Source organism: Dermacentor albipictus, chromosome 7, assembly GCF_038994185.2.
Source record: "Dermacentor albipictus isolate Rhodes 1998 colony chromosome 7, USDA_Dalb.pri_finalv2, whole genome shotgun sequence".
Classification (NCBI taxonomy): domain Eukaryota; kingdom Metazoa; phylum Arthropoda; class Arachnida; order Ixodida; family Ixodidae; genus Dermacentor; species Dermacentor albipictus.
Window position 1 is genome coordinate 40,476,393 of NC_091827.1, and position 16,798 is coordinate 40,493,190.

General features: G+C 44.1%; 1 protein-coding gene across 1 annotated transcript; it reads right to left on the reverse strand.

Annotated features, from left to right (window-relative positions):
• Positions 1-2,183: 2,183 nt before the first annotated feature.
• LOC135920970 (inter-alpha-trypsin inhibitor-like) lies at positions 2,184-11,957 on the reverse strand. The gene is made up of 5 exons (XM_065455257.1): positions 11,799-11,957; positions 9,905-10,087; positions 9,246-9,428; positions 5,878-6,057; positions 2,184-2,515 (listed from the first exon to the last, which is right to left on the reverse strand). Exons 1-5 carry the CDS (start codon positions 11,848-11,850, stop codon positions 2,430-2,432), a joined length of 684 nt encoding a protein of 227 aa, XP_065311329.1. The 5' UTR covers positions 11,851-11,957; the 3' UTR covers positions 2,184-2,429.
• Between the last annotated feature and the right edge of the window lie 4,841 nt (positions 11,958-16,798).

Sequence of the window (16,798 nt, forward strand, 5' to 3'; positions counted from 1 at the left end):
ACTCGGAGAAAGTGCTCATAAGATCAATGTACATGTTTTCACTAGATGAAGGAAAGTGAAACCGAGAAAATGTCAGCGGGGAATCTTTCATTTGAAAAGGACGTATCGTCAGAGCTGCGAAGACAAGCGATTCACGTACAGCAGCATCTCCACTGGCACAAACCACAAAGGCAGGATGGCGTGGATGGTGCGGAAACAGCTGCAGACACCATGGGGCTGTGTAGCTTTGCGCTCGGTTCTCTCTTCTGTCCCTTGTGGTGTCCTTGCTCTACTAATCGAACTTTAAAGCATGTTTTGCCAACAAGCTCAAACTAATGTGCTTCTATCTTTGGAAAGCGCCATTTTTCCGGCTGGTCCATGGGTTTAGGTGGGGCTCGGTTGCAGGTTGCGGAGAGTTGGTTCTTATTGGTGCACGTAGGTCGGGCGCCTGTGATCACCGATTATGTGGTGGCCATGGAAATGGGCCACTGTGCTTATGGCGGGAAAACGCTTAGCCATGGTGGAACATGGGCGCGATTATCGGCGGCTTAAGAGCAGGAAAGATGGCGAGCGTGTGGTCGACCACGGAGCGTGTTCTGTGCCACGTGCCTGACCGACTTTGTTATCTTCAACACCGCTGGTGCGCTGGCACCACAATTTAATTGCTGCTTGATGGATACTTTGCCATTTCATATAAAGCGTAGCATGAAAGTGGGTAATGAAAAAAACAAAGCCAGAAACGCGATAACGTACAGAATATGAACTCAAAGAGAGAGAGAGAGAGGAAAGGGGAAAGGCAGGGAGGTTAACCAGTGAAAAAGATCCGGTTTGCTACCCTACGCTGGGGAGAGAGGGGGAGGGGGAGGTAAAGTGGTAACAAGGTAGGGACAAAGAAAGAAAGTCTGAACAGATGCTGATAGTGCTGCAAGTGTTACTGTGGTGTGCGGTGACAGTATGCGGTGACAGTGACCTATTCTGATATGAACTCAAAGAAACAAGAACACACAGGGAAATATATATATGTATATATGGACACTGCGTGTTTTAGCGAACCGTTTCCCAAATATTTAAATATGACCTGTGGCAAAATTCTAGTACATGAGCTGGTCTACCCGAAGGGGCCGACATTACGTACTTACGTACACAAAAAATTAAATTCATAATGAACTAATTAAATAACTAATCGTTTTAACTAATTACCTTTTGGAACACATTGCAATTTATAAATTCTAGTCGGGTAGTACGAAGGGCGGATCCACTTGGAACGTTTCACAGGTTGACACACACAACTCGCTCATATTACACATACTCGCTCATATTACATATATTTCAATTTCGTTACCTCTAATGCCACTGAGTAATTTTCGTTCAAGGATTGGCAACAACTTAAGTAACCAATAAAGCTTGTCATACGCTTGGGACAGCATAGTTCGATTGTCGGTAACTTTTAAAATGTACTGAAGCCATATTTTCTTGCCATCCTGCGATTGGTTTACCTGCCGCACATGACAGCAGTAAATGAAATGAGGGCATTGCAGATCTTATCCTTTAGTTATTGGCAATGTTTCGATACCGAGCTTTATGGCTACGTGACGAAAACGATATATCCTCTCTGTCAATAGATCATGGCAATGTTGGTGAGGCCGCGAAGATTTTGAGAGCGATTTTAGCATCGAATTGAAATATAGAATTTCGTAGTCACGTGTGGTTGCTAAGTCTCTTTTTCTTTTATGCGCGCCAAGCGTGTGACACAGTTTTAAAGTGACGCTCCCATTGCATGTTACCTTTCACTTTACAGGAACTGGTTTTTGGTTCTTGGCTGTTGGCTGGTGGCTGATTGCTTATCGAGCATAAAACTTGGGTCACTGGCTACGTGCAACTGGACACGTGGGACTAGGCACTTGCCAATGGGTATGTGATCAGTCTTGGAGAATCAGACTTGGTCAAATGGGCGAGTGAGTAGAACACGGATAGACAGGAAGATCGAGCAATAAAAGGAGAAAAAGTTGCCAACAGAAAATTGAAGAAGTAGGCTACAAATAAACGAAAGAGTCGGCAACAGAAAGAGCCGAGTGTGAGTAGAGATGTGATGGGAACGAAATTGGCGCAGATTACGAAATGAGCAGCCAGCGTAAAGATAGGTAGAAGTGGAGAAGAAGGAGAATTCAAAATATTGCAGTAAACATGAAAGAAAGCTTCGCTCGTCTTGGATTCATGCACTTGTATTTATTCCGCCAATTTTATTTATAACCTCAAAGATGTCTGTCAGTACTATTTGTGTATTAATGCACAGCTTAAGGATTGAAACAAAGCGCACTGACAACGTAGACAGTCGCCAAGTTTCCCGGTCCAATCCTATTTCCCGGTCCAGTCGCTATCAATACTCAGTCCAATTGTAACATGTTGTGCATAAGGTCAACGTGACAAAAAATTCTCCATTAGCGTCGTCATCAGCCCTTCACTCCATAAGGGCCTTTAGTTTGCTGGCCTTTATTTTTGCTGCCACAATTGAAACAGGGTTTCGGCGTTTTGGGATCTAAAGTGGAGAGAAAGAAAGTGTAAAAAACTTTAGCTGAAGGAGCAATAAACATTGTGTATCAATAAAGACGGTGTTTCCAGTACAACCGGAACAGCGGGCATTATTATTTATTTATTTATTTATTTAGTTATTTAGTCATTCATTTACCCTCAAGGCCAAAGCATTACAGAGGGGAGGGGGCAGAGAATAATACATAGTATACAATATTATGACAAAGCATGGCAAGGCATGGTAACTCCTAATTATACAATGTTAGCTAAGGCAGATTTAAAAAGGGTGTTGTCTGTAATGGAAGCAATGTCGGAAGGAAGGTGACACCAATCTTGCGAAGTTTGAAGTAATAAAGAGTAAAGAAAGGTTTTAGTATTCCATGGCTCGAGTTAACAAAACGTGGCCGTAGAAATGACTGCAGCAATTTGTATTGCAAGACCAGAACTATGGTTTAACTTTTGATTAACAAAATATGAAGAAGCGTAGTAAAGTTAAAGTTCTCAAATACTGCGCTAATATTTTGATAGTCCGGTAGCCTATAAAGTTAAGGTGAACTGGCCAAGCGTTCAACATTATTATTTAACTGAAAATTGCGCTTGAGAATACAAGTAAGACACAGCAAAAGTACTTCAAAGCGCAGCACCTTGTTATTCTATTGCTTTCTTCACTTGCCTTTGTGTTCTGCGCGCCGCTTTCAAATTGTGCGAAACACCCAGTCCAAGATGTAGTACTTATATAGCTTTGCATTTTTTGTAAACTGTGTGATAACTAAAACAAATTGCCCAGTTGTTGTGTATTTTGGGGTTGCATCAGTTTTAATAATCTTCAGAAAGACATAGACAGAGAGAGAGAGAGAGAGGAAAGGGGAAAGGGATGGAGGTCAACCAGAGAAAAAGATCCGGTTTGCTACCCTATGCGAGGAAGAGAGGGGAAGTGTAGGTAAAGTGGTAACAAAGTAGAGGTAAGGAAAGAAAGGAGCAGAGACACACAATCACAATCGGTCACTGTCACGAATACCGTCATCGCACAGCACAGTGACACTTGCAGCACTATCGGAATCGATGTATCACCTTTGGGGGCAAGCAGCGACTTCTATACAAGTGAAATAAAAATGTTATTCCGTTGGTTTCCTAATATTTTACCGTGGGTCATTATAAGTTTGCTTTTGATAGTTGCAACTAACAAGGAACTATTCTGTTGGCTTTCCTCTCTTCTTATCGCTCATATTGAAGGCGAGTACTTTTTTGATCGGTCACTTCGATGCCTAGCGGATATTGATACCAAAGCATGAAATGACCCATTGAGCTGAAAAGTCGGCGTCTGTAGCTGCGAAATGGCGCCTAAATTCCCATCGGCTGCGACGCCACGTCACGAGGGTGACTCCACGGAGCAGAGCGGGCAAAAGGGTGTTGCGGGAGGGGAGAGCGCATGACCGCGACGCCATGGCAACAGCGCGTCTCGACAGAGACGACCCAGCAACGCCATTCCGCGGGGCGATACGGATACGTCATAGGGGGAGGGGGCAGGAGTAGTCACGTGACTCGCACGTGCTGTTGCAACATTCTCGCTCTCCAGAGCCGGCGTAGGGGTCCGTATCTCTCTGTCTCGCGCCTTCTCGGCTTAGGGCCCATTTACGCTCGAGCCGCCCATCGCCGCAAGCCGCACCGCACGCGTGCGGTCGCACGAAAAAGTGCACATGTCGAACACTTCTGCACAAATTTCGCTTTACAATGTGAACGGTTTACACTGTGTAGGCAGTGTGAACGGAAATTTGTGTGCAAGTGTTCGCTATGTGCAATTTTCCGCGCGACTGCACGCGTGCGGTGCGGCTTTCGTCGATGGGCGGCTCGAGCGTAAATAGGTCCTTAACTGCTGCGCTCGTCGGCCGCCGTTGGTGGCCCCTGCTGCTTACTCGGTCTCTCGTCGCACAGGACGTCGGTGGTATGCGGCGTTGGCACCGCAGGCTGCTGCTCCTCGCTGGTTCGTGTAGTACGTACCGCTGTGGTACGGCAATGGCAGCGGAAAACTCAAACGGCAGCTCAGCGGCATTCCATTTGACAATAATGCTTTCGCATTCATTACTCATAAGAACCGCTTAGGTGCCCTCGGATTTATTAATATATTGAGTACGGACTTCGTCACAATTCACACATGAATTAAAAAAAAAACATCTTAAAGCATACCCTGTTGTGCAATCGTTTTGGGCGATAGAGTATGTCTATGAACTTAAGCGGTTTTGGTTCAAACTAGCAAAAAATATGAAAAATAGGCGCCGACAAATCTGTCCGTTAAGCGGTTTTAACCGAGAGCGATAAGTGAAAATAAATGTACCAGGTTGGCAGTATGGTAATGCCTTCTCAATGTAAACCAGCGTACGATTCCATGCAAGCAGCCTGGTGAAATTAGGATCACCTGCAACCCAGGCTATATTTACACAAGTCTGAATTGCTCCCATTCTTATCCGAGCGTTACGAAAATGAGAAGTGGGGTGGTGGAGTGACGGTGACGTTGAAGGATGCTAACGTGGGGTCACATCTACATTGTCACACTTTTCTCTGTACTTATTTAATAAACTCTGTACCCACTTAATATTAGAAAGAGACTAGTTCAATTTGATATCGACTACAAGATACATTCTCTTAATTTCTGCATTCTCAAAGTGTCGTATAAACCTGTTCCATTAGTTTACCACATTACAAATCTTTTTTAAAATTGCTTAATGGGTGCAAATACGTTGTACACCACCAAAATGTGCAGTCATACAGCCTGCTTTAGCGCGTAGAAGGCAGGTGAAGGAGATATTCACTGAATAAATAGGGAATACATAATATCAAACAAATATGAGAACCGGGACACAAACATTTTTCAGGAGAGGAGATGAGTGTACCAAAGATTAGAAAGCAATATTTTTGCTGTTGTAGATAAAAACCGAGCAAATGAAGCCAACTTGTAGTAGAATAATAAATTAAACAATATAACCTAATTATAAGCTACGCAAAAAAGCGTTGGTTATTTGAACTTTTTTTTTCTACCTTGAGAAATCGAGTATCAGTGTTCTTGTTTTTCTGTTATCACGCACCATGTATGGTTGGAAGCCATGCATTCCGAGAGCCACCTAAAAATTGTTATTGAAAAATTTCTGCAATGACCATTATTACTCTTTGCTAACAATTTAAGCGCCTCTCATGAACCATTTTCTTATGGTCTCTGGTACTCATTAACGAGAAACAAAACGGTAACACCCAATTCTTAGTTTAACACAAACCGCATTGCATTACCTGTGATATTGCACAGGTGGGTGAAACATTTATACAGGGGCTTTTCGTGGTGTCCGCGAAATTAGACTGCATATAAAAACTTTCACTTACGGCTACATCTTTTCATGCAGTCTTCATGCGAAACGAAAGCGTTGTCGTTTTTGCCACAACTCTTTCCTTTAATCAGAAAACAATTATTCCTTTTGGGATCGAAAAAGAAGCGATACAACACGAAGTAGCAAACTCCTGGGCTTTGAGGCAGGCTGCACACAACTTTTCGCTGGCCAGGTGCTGCAAAATAAAATGGGAATGGAAAGTGAATCAGTAAAAAGTAATATCACATCACACACCAAAGGGAAAAAGTTATGAGCCATTCCACTCTGGGAAGGTGAATGACCAGCGAAGTGGTTTAGCGCACGACACAGAGGTGACACAAAATTTCGAACAAAGGCACGAACACATTTACTATCCTGATCTGCGGTCATCGTGACGATATAGGCACGTACGCACATGCGCGTATCACCTCTTTTAATGAATGTGTCCGTCAACACCATGAATGGCTCCTACCCCTTTAACCAATGGCTCATATTCCAGTAAACGTGGCTTCCCATTACAATGACAGAGAAGAAGTGATGGACAAAGGTTTAGTGATACGAAATACGTCGAGGTCGGCCTGAGGTACATTCCTCTTGCAGGCTACTCTGCGTTGGGGGAAGGGGAAGAGAAAAAGAAAGATGGAAGAAAAAGGAGCATTGTGGGCGACGATGATGAGGAAAGATGTAAAGCATATATTAAGCTGTTTGGACAACTTAAAGCCTACACTCCAGGTCCATGCTTTTTAAAAAATGTCAAGTGAAGCCTGGATAGCCTTAAAACTCCATTTAACGTCTGTCCAAGGGCCTAAAACACCGTCTTCCGACAGAGGTGGGGTACCGAGGCACGTAAGAACATTGCTCAACTTTTGACGCTCTTCCACGTACTGAGGGCAGTCACATAGCGCATAACCTATCGTCACTTTCAAATTGCACAGTTCACAGTGGTGGCTCGGCGCGTCGCATGGGGTGCGCGTACCCGCGCGTAAACGCCATCACCAGCCTAATTCTGTTCAGAAGGCTGGCATAGCTGCGTTGAATTTTGGGTGGTAGTTTAAAATTTCATGCTGGGGTCCAATCTTTCGAGTAGTCTGTGGTGATTATCCGGATTGTCTTAGTGCTTTTCTGTCTCTGTTAGGATGACACTTGAGAGAAGGCGGTTGGTGTCCGCTCTTCAAAAAGGAATCGCAAGCAGCGGATTTGGTTTTTCGAGTGCCTTCTTCGCTTCGACACCCGCCAGTTCATTGCCGCGTGCACCACAGTGACTGGGAACCCACTGAAATATAATGTCGTGGCCGTTCCCTTCCGCTAGAGTGTATAGCTCGGCAGTCTGAAGAGTCAATACCCTGGAAGAGCTATCCTTAATTACGACTCTAAGTATCTACAAAGCTGACTTCGCGTCACTAAATAATGTCTATTCTTGATGAGGCTCTTCCCAATATAGTGCACTGCCTTTGTGGTTGTCGCTAGTTCCGTGGATGCTGGTGTCCACTTGTTTAGTAAACAAAACCACCAAAATGACTTGATGCCAAGGCAAGACGAAAGCCGCACGAGACGCATACGGTGAAACCGATGCATCTGTCTATACATTCACTGATGAGGCAAGTGTTAGATGTCTGAGGCCCACGGTAAGTTTTCGCAATTTTCTAGAAATTTCTGTAATTAGCCGTGGAGGAATGTCAGCAGGTGCAAAGTATGATGGTATGGCAGAGTCTTGGCATGAAATTGCTCTCGGAAAAGTGTCGATAAAGCGTGGTGTAGACAGGTGTAAGGTGTAGCGGTGACGCGAGCTTCCTGAATTGTGCCCTAAACTGAAGTGCAACGTCGAACCCCAAGACACGTTCTCAGCATCCGTGTCTGAGCTCTTTCCAGCGTACGCAAACATGACGGGCTCACACCTGATAAAACAGGCCTGCTATACCGAATGTAGCCGACGTAGCGAGCCTGGTGAAGCCAGAGTTGCGAATGCTCAAATGGCCCAACTTCATACCGATCAGAAAGCGAAACACCTGAGCAAGTCCAGGTAATTTCTTCAGTGACATTGTAAAAATAGTAGTGAAATTCTGCACTGGTATGATGGGAGGCCGTGGAGTCATTTGTGGATGGAGACGACGATGACTAATGGGTGTGCATTGAGGGGCGCTAACGAGCCAGCGCTGCAAGGGGACGATGACGCTCGAGCCATTGTTGCTGATAGTTTTTTTGAAAAACGGAAACAGCTGAGGAAGAAGACGAGAATTACGAATGCACGAACAGTAGCACGGGTCCGTTCGCTTAGTCGTTGCCGAGAATTTCCACAGCGAAGCTATATCAAATAGCTCAGACCCGGGATTTCATGGCGTCGTCGTGTAGAAACTATCATGTCGGCTGATCCTGGTAGTAGTGCAGAAAGGGTCCAAGGCAGCGCTTACGGGGGTATAAGCTATTCGTTGTCTTTGCGTGACAGACACATTTAATAAGAGAGGTGACACGTGAATGCATGTGCGTACCTATATCATCACGTGAACCACAGATCCGTACAATAAATATGTTCGTACCTTTGTTCAAAGTTCTCTGTCACCTTGATTTCCTGCACTAAACAGCCTCGCTGGTCCTGCAGCTTCACAAAGTGGAACGGCTCATGAATGTTTTAACAGTACTTTTTTGGAAAAGTTGTGCAAACCGTTTTTTTTAAACATCTGTTTTTACCCTTGGGCCTGGGACCTCTTTGAGCCCACAGGGTTATGTGCTATTGAGCTTGGACCCTTTCTGTACTATCACCAGGATCGGCCAACGTCATGATAGTTCCGCACACTGACGCCATGAAACCCCTAATCTGAGCCAAATACAGCTTCGCTCTAAAAGAAAACCCCGAAGGAAAGCAAACCCAACCACACCAGTATTTTATGATTTGCGATAAGTTCTCATGACTCATCAGAATCTTAGTGCATGAACAAACAGCCTCTCAGCCGCACCCCCCGCAAGTGTGCTGTTTGGATTAACTGATTTTTAAGAGAATGTTTACAGGTCTTATAGTATTATGACCTGTTTCGGATGGCTGTAAGTGTTGAATGCTCAATATTATGCTGTGTCTGTTGTTAGATTGCATTTCGCGTCATCAGAGACAAAACATTTCACAACACGTAGTCAAAATTTTTGTGACTCGCATCAAGGTTCCGATAAATTGTGTGTAGCTACGCTTTTAACAGTTGTCGATGTTAAAGAGCAAACTTTGTTAAACACCTAAAATGATAAAAAGAGCAAATAGAACCGCGTCCAGGTTTCCTCGCATGCTTACAATTTGAAATAATAAAAGTATTCATGTGGTAACTACATAATTGGAACCATTTGCGTGGTTGGGCTACAGTGTGTTAGTTATGTAGCGTTGCCAGAAAAATTATCACTTACGTTTGCAAGTCTCGAGACATTTCTGCTCTGTTGCGAAATGGTTCGCACCTCTTCCGCATTCACCGTGGTTGAACATTTTACAGAAGCCATCTTGAGGATCATGATACCAAGCACGCGTTTTTGGTTGACAGCTGCCAGTAATCGTGTTCCTTAAACACAGCTCTTGCTTCTGTCCTGTCGGGCCTGAAGAGAAAGATCGCATTAAAGTCTAGGGCACTTTAAGCTCACTAAATACCTGATTGTAGTAGTTCAACGGAAATACCAAAATTTGTGTTGACACACACACACACACACGCACACGCACGCACACACAACAAATAATAAGAATAGATAAATAATAATAATAATAATAATAACATTAATAATAAATTATATATATATATATATATATATATATATATATATATATATATTCTTTTATCTCTTATTTGAAGAGGCTGAGAGTGACAGTGTTCACAAATAGCCAGTCAGCTTTGTCTCAACGTTAGCCTGGCGAAACCACTCGCTGTCATTTGTGGTCGGAACGGCACACAGCCTAAGCAAAAAAAAAAATTTACCTGCCAGAGGCAAGTGGCTAGAGCACATGTGCAGAAGCCGAACCTGTCTAAAGTGCACAAATTTCTCCTCTACATTGAAATGTAAATGGAGCGTGTACTTACGTTGGCAAGCTTCGTCACATTTTTCTTTCGATATGAACTGGTTGTATCCAACGCCGCATTCGGTGTCCTTGTATTTTACGCATGCATTGCTGTTATAGTGATAATACCAAACGTTTTTTAAGGGCAGGCAGTAGCCGAGGACCGGTGGTTTCGAGCACATCAATTGCGTTGTTTCCGGAATGGCTGTAAAGTTGCACGGAATCACATCCACAAGTCACATCCGTAAGTAATACGTGGCGGGAGGGCCTTCAATGTGAAAGTTTTGATTGGCCATTGACTTTCCTAAATTTTTTTGTCGGGCAAAATTATCAAATCAAAGTGAGACCACAAAAGGACAGCACTCCATTGTTGAAGAATCTCAACTACTGACAACAGGTAGACGACACTTTTTTTATAAATAAAATTTAATTCAACCTGGTCATATTCGCAGCACTAACTTGTCCTACAATATAAGAGTTTTCCTGCTCAGTAGTTATAAATGTCTATCGTATAAGTGTTAACAATGAAATGTTCTCGGCCGGTGCATTTTGATCTGGTAAAACAACCTACCCTGAATGCGCATGCCGGCTATTCATTAAAGATAGGGAACAGTAGTAGCTCAATATTTACCCCTAACGTTTGGCTATATATCATAAACGTGCTCTTGTCGGTAATAAAAATTCTAAACGCAATAAAACAGGTAGGCTATGGAAACCCATGTGACAAAATTTCTGCTGAAGCACTCAAACCGATACATCCCCATAGCAGCTCCCTGATTAGGGTCTTAAGACCTGGAATGCATGTTTCCCTTAGGCTGTGCAGTTTAACACCAGCAGCGACATGCCTTGGGTTTGATGACGATTTGAGCGATAAATGGCCAGAGAAAAACAGGGAAATAAATTATTGCCAAGATATAATGTCTTCTTCGTGTTGCTCCAGGAATTGAGCTCAAAGTTTTCATTTCACAGTACACATACTTCATGAATGGAAAATTAATGAATGTCCTGTCGTCAGCTGTGTTAATGCTGTCGTACATGTCCCACCATATTTGATGTTTTAGGAGGCGCATACAGAATATAAATGCTGCGAGAGGTCGCAAAAGATTATGTACCCTATATTTAGATTATCGTATTTGTTTTTTTCACTCAAAGAATGGCATCGGGCTTCTAAATAAATTAAAAAAAATTATTAGCTTGACGCGCAGGAGCTATTTTCAAAAATATAGGCAGAAAAGATGGCCGCAGTCGGGTAACGGCTGGTGGCTGAAATGTAACGAATAATAGACGCGGGCGCACTCCTCAGTAGCTACCGTCATGAACATACGCAAGTGCACAGTGTATTTTTCTTTCTATCAAGAGGAGGTGAAAACAAGAAACCAGGTTTTTAAGGCACCTAGTGACGCAGCAAAAGTGATACGCATCCACATTCGCAAAGTATTGATGGCTGTTAATATTTGTCATTCCAAGCAACAGACTTCGTTCCGAAGCTCACATTTTTCGGAGAACGCCGTTCTTTACTGCACGGAAATGAAGGAACTAAGGAGAGGTTGGAAAAAACAATTCTAAACATCTTACTGAATTTTCGAACACCAAGTTAGCTTAAAGCGTGAATCTCACATTTTCCTTCAGCAAGTCAACGTTCAGTGAGTGGCATAATTAGGAAAACAGACATGTTAGCACTTGCAACGACCCTGTACAGTGATGACAAGCATAGTTAATTTTATGCTCTAGCGTTTGAATACGGTAAATCAAGGTTACCACGGGCGGAGTTAAACTATGACTGAAAAAAAAGCACGGTCTCTATAAAAAACTCTCTTATTTAAAATGAATAACCAACGATATCCGCCCTAGTCATAACAATTCTAAAATGAGTATTTGAATGGCACCGTTGAATTAAAGAACTAACAATACCACACCGTGAACGCAAGCCACGACGATGAGGACGAACAGGCCAGATAGATGCTTCATTGCGATGCGTATGTTGCGACGTCACCTGAAGAGTGCTGCCGCCTTGAAGAAACGGAGACGTTGCACTGCCCCGGATTCGTCATACTCATTGTTGTACGTGTATTCTTCTCGTCGATGGTCTTGAAGCACTGGTTACTTTTGTTGACCAAGCCATGATTGTTAACGAAGATTGAAGAGTTTCAGGAAGTGGCCGCATTTGCATGTACTGATGCTGAACAAAGGATATTGCGGGGCAACGTTTGTGCATAGATTTGCGTAACGAATGCATAGAGAACTTTTTTCCTTTGTGAAAACGTCATTGAAATGAGAATGCATGAGAATACATGGCACTAACCATAACGACGAAAGTTATATACTTAATTCCATTCGCAGGAATGAAATTCAATGCGCAGGAGAGTAACCTAGAAATCTGAGAACAAAAAAAAAAGAAATAGGACATACTCATATGCTGCTTAACTCTGCTAATTGCAAAAGTGGCTAGAAAGCGATTGCTAACACAAGTTTGTAGTTGACACTAACAGGCCTTGTCATCGGCCATTCGGGAGAGCTTCACTTTGCATATTTCTAGACTTCCGTGTGCGAGCTACCGAACTTCACAGCTAGCTTCGGTGGAGGATGTCTTGTTAAAAAAAAAAGTCGTCGCAAGCAGAGAACTACAACGAAACAAAAGGAAAATAATAAAATGTCATTGTGTATGTTCACAGGGTGGCCCATTGGTTTAAATGTGTAGCCTGAAAGTATGAAAATCAGTCCGTAAGATGCTTCTTGAAATGTTCTGTAGGAGTTGCGTATAAAATTATTTGAAGAATTGGCAAGTCATACATCTCCCAAACAAGGCGGCGCTTACACGAGCGCTTGCCCGAGCACGCCATCTCAATTAAGAGTGGCCCCGGATCGAATCTGCCGCATCCTTGCAAAGCTTACATGTATGAACCATTGCTGGCGAGCACAGACATAGTAATAAAAAGCAGGAATAATGTGGCACGTGAAGTGGTGGAAGTGTTTACGTGACGCAGCGTGACGTAACGTAGCGTAACGTGATTTTAGTAATGGATAGATCTGCGTTACTTTGTTGTCACTTTAGGTGAGCGAGTTTCGTTTTCTTGGTGATAAAGTAGGCTAGTTTTAGTGTGCCCGCTCTGAGTTGTAGATATATTGCACGGCTTAGGCATTAATGTTTCAGTTAGAAGTCAACACTCGTCCTGTGGTTTCCTTTCCTCTGGGTTTGTTCTGTTACGCTGTCACATGCCAATAGAACCATGTCAACTAGCCCAGCGTTCCACCTTGCTGGAATTTAATTTTGGTTGTCATAAGTTACGGTAATTTTGGTGTCAAACTGTTAATTCATTCATTGTACTGTTGTGTGCATGCGTGATGCTAAATGTACTCAGACGTCAGAAAATTAGCTATATTGCACAGATGTGCATGTCCGGGTCTATTCTCTGTTCGTGTCTCTCTTTGCGCCAAAAAACGTTGTTAGGTTTGTTGAACAATGGCACATACCCTGTGAAACATACCCAGTGCCCCAAGTTCGCGGGAAAGATGTTCACTGAAGGGTGACGCATATTCATATATAAAGTGATGTGATGTGGTGATGAGCACATGCCCACTCGAGCGGCAGAGGGATTCAACGAAGAACAGCACTTACCTAGTATCGTACACCAAGTAACCAAAGTTGGCGGGAAAATAGGTAAATGTATTAACCGACATGCAAGCAGATGCGGAAAGTGCGTGAAATTTCAAATAATGCTAATCATAAATAAATTATTCTTACGTCTTTCCCCATTTTACGTATGTGCAATGTTTGTATCCCACAAACACAATTGTTGGCGGCACGCTTTGCTTATGCCGCCTGCTATGCTGTTTTGAGGCTATGCCAGAATGCGTTGTATGTGGGTCCACGTTCAATAAGATCTACGCAACAGACACATTGATGGTTGTAGGGGTGATATTGATACAGGCTGGATACAGGCTCTCTCAACATCGGCTACAGCATTGCCTGTTCCCACCTCCAATGTAGAGACGCCACCGCTTTCAGTGTCTGCGCCACTCTAACTATTGCACAAACGAGCGTTATCGGCACCACCTAGCGCGTTGGTTTCCGCGTGTGCCAAACAATGGTGCATTTATTTGGTGCATACTTTTTTTTAGGCACTTATTTGGATACCAAGCTTCCTTGCCTATTGCCCTTATTCCTATCAGCAGCTGTATTTATGTATCAATGTGTTGATTAATTTATCTCTTTGTTCAATTACAGTGGAACTTGCAAAGGAGTGGGTACAATATTAGTAAATGCAGTACAACAGCAGCCCTGTATACATTATCTCTATGAAACAGCTTAATGTATTACCTTGGTACATTAGAAGGTATGTGCGTTTGGAGGAAGCAGCAAGACTACTGCAGGTTTGCAGGTACTGCGCGGTTATAAATCATTTCACGCCGAAGAGCAGATATGGGCTCACGGGCAGCCCTATATCGATAAAAAAAACTAAATTTGGAAGGAATGGCCTCCCGGTTCTTGACGTGAGGTTGTTCTCGCCTTTGTTTATGGTGATCCTTCTCTTGCAAGTTTCGCGTAATACTTCTTTTTGGGAGTTTCTCCACACGTGGCAAAATTATAAGCCGGATTCTTCAGACTTACAGCGCTTGAAGTTGCTGTAGCGGTCAAGGACAACTTTCCTTTTTTATTATGCGTGAAGCTTTTATTCGTCCAATGAGAGACCACATCAAACCCGACGTCACACAGCTTGTGACGATGCGCGCACCTCCCCATGGGACCGCTCGATGGCTGCAGTTTACTGGGCGCCTCCTTCTTCCACTCGCCGGTGCGAGTATAGTGCTCAGAAGCGCTAGGTTGTCTATACAGCGGGCGCAGGCCTCTGTATTTGCAGGTACAGCAATGACCCTCGAAGGTTTCAAGCGGAACACTAGTGTAACAATCCAAAGGCTCTGCATAGGCTACACAAGTATGCGATGCAGAAGTGGCGAGGTATGAGACGATGCAACGGCCCGACGAGGTACGCGAGCACACAGACCGCGAGGTTTAAGACACGCGACGCGAGGCAGAAGAGCGGTGGTGTGCCAAGCGAACGGCCACTGAGCGGGCAGCCGAGACGAAGTCGCACTGATTGGGCGACCGCCACTTGTGAAACGCGGATGGGTACTTTCAAAAGTAACTTTGTCGGATAGGAATTTTCCTTACGCGTTTAGGGTCTGTGTCCGCCTATGATTCTGACCGTCGGGGTGTGGCAGACCCGTGCGCTTGCGGCGCTTCAGAACGAGTGTTTGAATTTACCGCGAAGACGTGAGTTCTTTTGGGCTTTGCGCCAGGTGGAGCAGAGAATGCTTCGCGTTGACTCAGATAATCATACCGAGGATGGTTTCTGGCGTAATTCGCCTTTGTGTATGGCGTTTGTGGTAACTGAGTCTTTAGCTGAACGGAAGGCACAGACCGAACGAAGGACGAAAGGAACCACATTTACCGCTTTCACTGCTCTCTCAGCAAAATAAATTGGCACGCATACGACGCGTTCTCTCAAAGCGTGACCTACAGCTCACCACTATCGTTGAGAAATCAAGTGCTCAATCGTTGCAATCTACCGGAACTAACCAGCAGGGTAGAAACGTGGAGACTAGCAGTAGGCGTAAACGTAATGTACAAGCAGATTTTACTGTGAGTAAATGATAAGTGAGTAGTCTACGCATATCATTGAAGCAATATTAGTGAAGCCACAGATCTTGTAGGTGTACAGCCTTATTGTTAGCAGCCTTCGAACAAGACCTAAGCAGATGACGCGCGTTCCCGACCGTTGTCTCTACGACACAAGTCCCAGCACTCCGTGGGCGATCGAAATGGTGTATGTAAGCAGTAACGTGTATATAAAACAGGGTGCATGCAAACAGTGATGTTAACCAGTTTATTTTCTGTTTAACGCTCCTATACCTCCGAGGAAACCGAGATTGATCAGTCACTCTGACAACGCAAGCGCAGAGACCTCCCGTCATGTCCGTCTGGCAGGATATCCTTTGTCCTGTCAGTTTTCTTCGCGATCAATCTTCCCGCGAACCCGCTTCGTCTGTTACAACCCCGCTTCGTCTGCTCGGCGAGACACTGACTACAAAGACAGAGGAGAGCGAGACAAAGAAGCGAGGTCAACGTGTTGCAGAATCTGCATCCGCGCCAGCTGCCTCGTTGGAAGAAACTGACGCATGCCTGCATCGCTCGCAATCCCACCGTTGGCACTCTGTGTTTCAGTCTCCATAGCGACAGCTTTCTCCGTGCTAACTCCCTTGCGATTATACCGAACATCTTCGCTTGATTAACCACCAGTAACTTCGTGTTTCAAAGCGATGCAGCATTAAGAACCTTGCGTACAACCACTCTAAGGGAGAGTCTTCGGCAACGCTTACGAAACAACGGATAGCGCGTTGACGACGAATCCAGTGGGGACCAACATGGCAGTATTACGATAGCAATCGCGCAGGGATATTAACAACAATGGAAAAACTCGTGATGAAAGCAGCTAATGAGGAGACGCGATGTAGCACTTGCCTTGAACGCAAGGTTAACATTTTGTTGGCGATTTCAATAAAAAGGGGTGTTAGAAGCATTGTGAATGAACATCAGCGTGTGATTTACTTTAGCTCCATCGATTTGTACTACCATACACTGTGTGAGAGAGAATAACTTCGACGACATAAATGATGAATGCATGATGCAGGACAGGTTGTGGACCCAAGGTCGAGGTATCGCTTCGCAAAAGTGCCCGAATTGCGATATTTGGAAGCATAAGAACATTTTTTTTGTTTTATTTTACTCACTGCATGTTGTCTTTTGCACTGTGTGTTGTTTTGAATTTCGTTGTGTGAATCGGGCACAGCGATGCCATTGTCGCCATGGCGTCATCGTCTTTTTGTTGTGGTCGTAGCGCCATCGCCTTACAGTTGT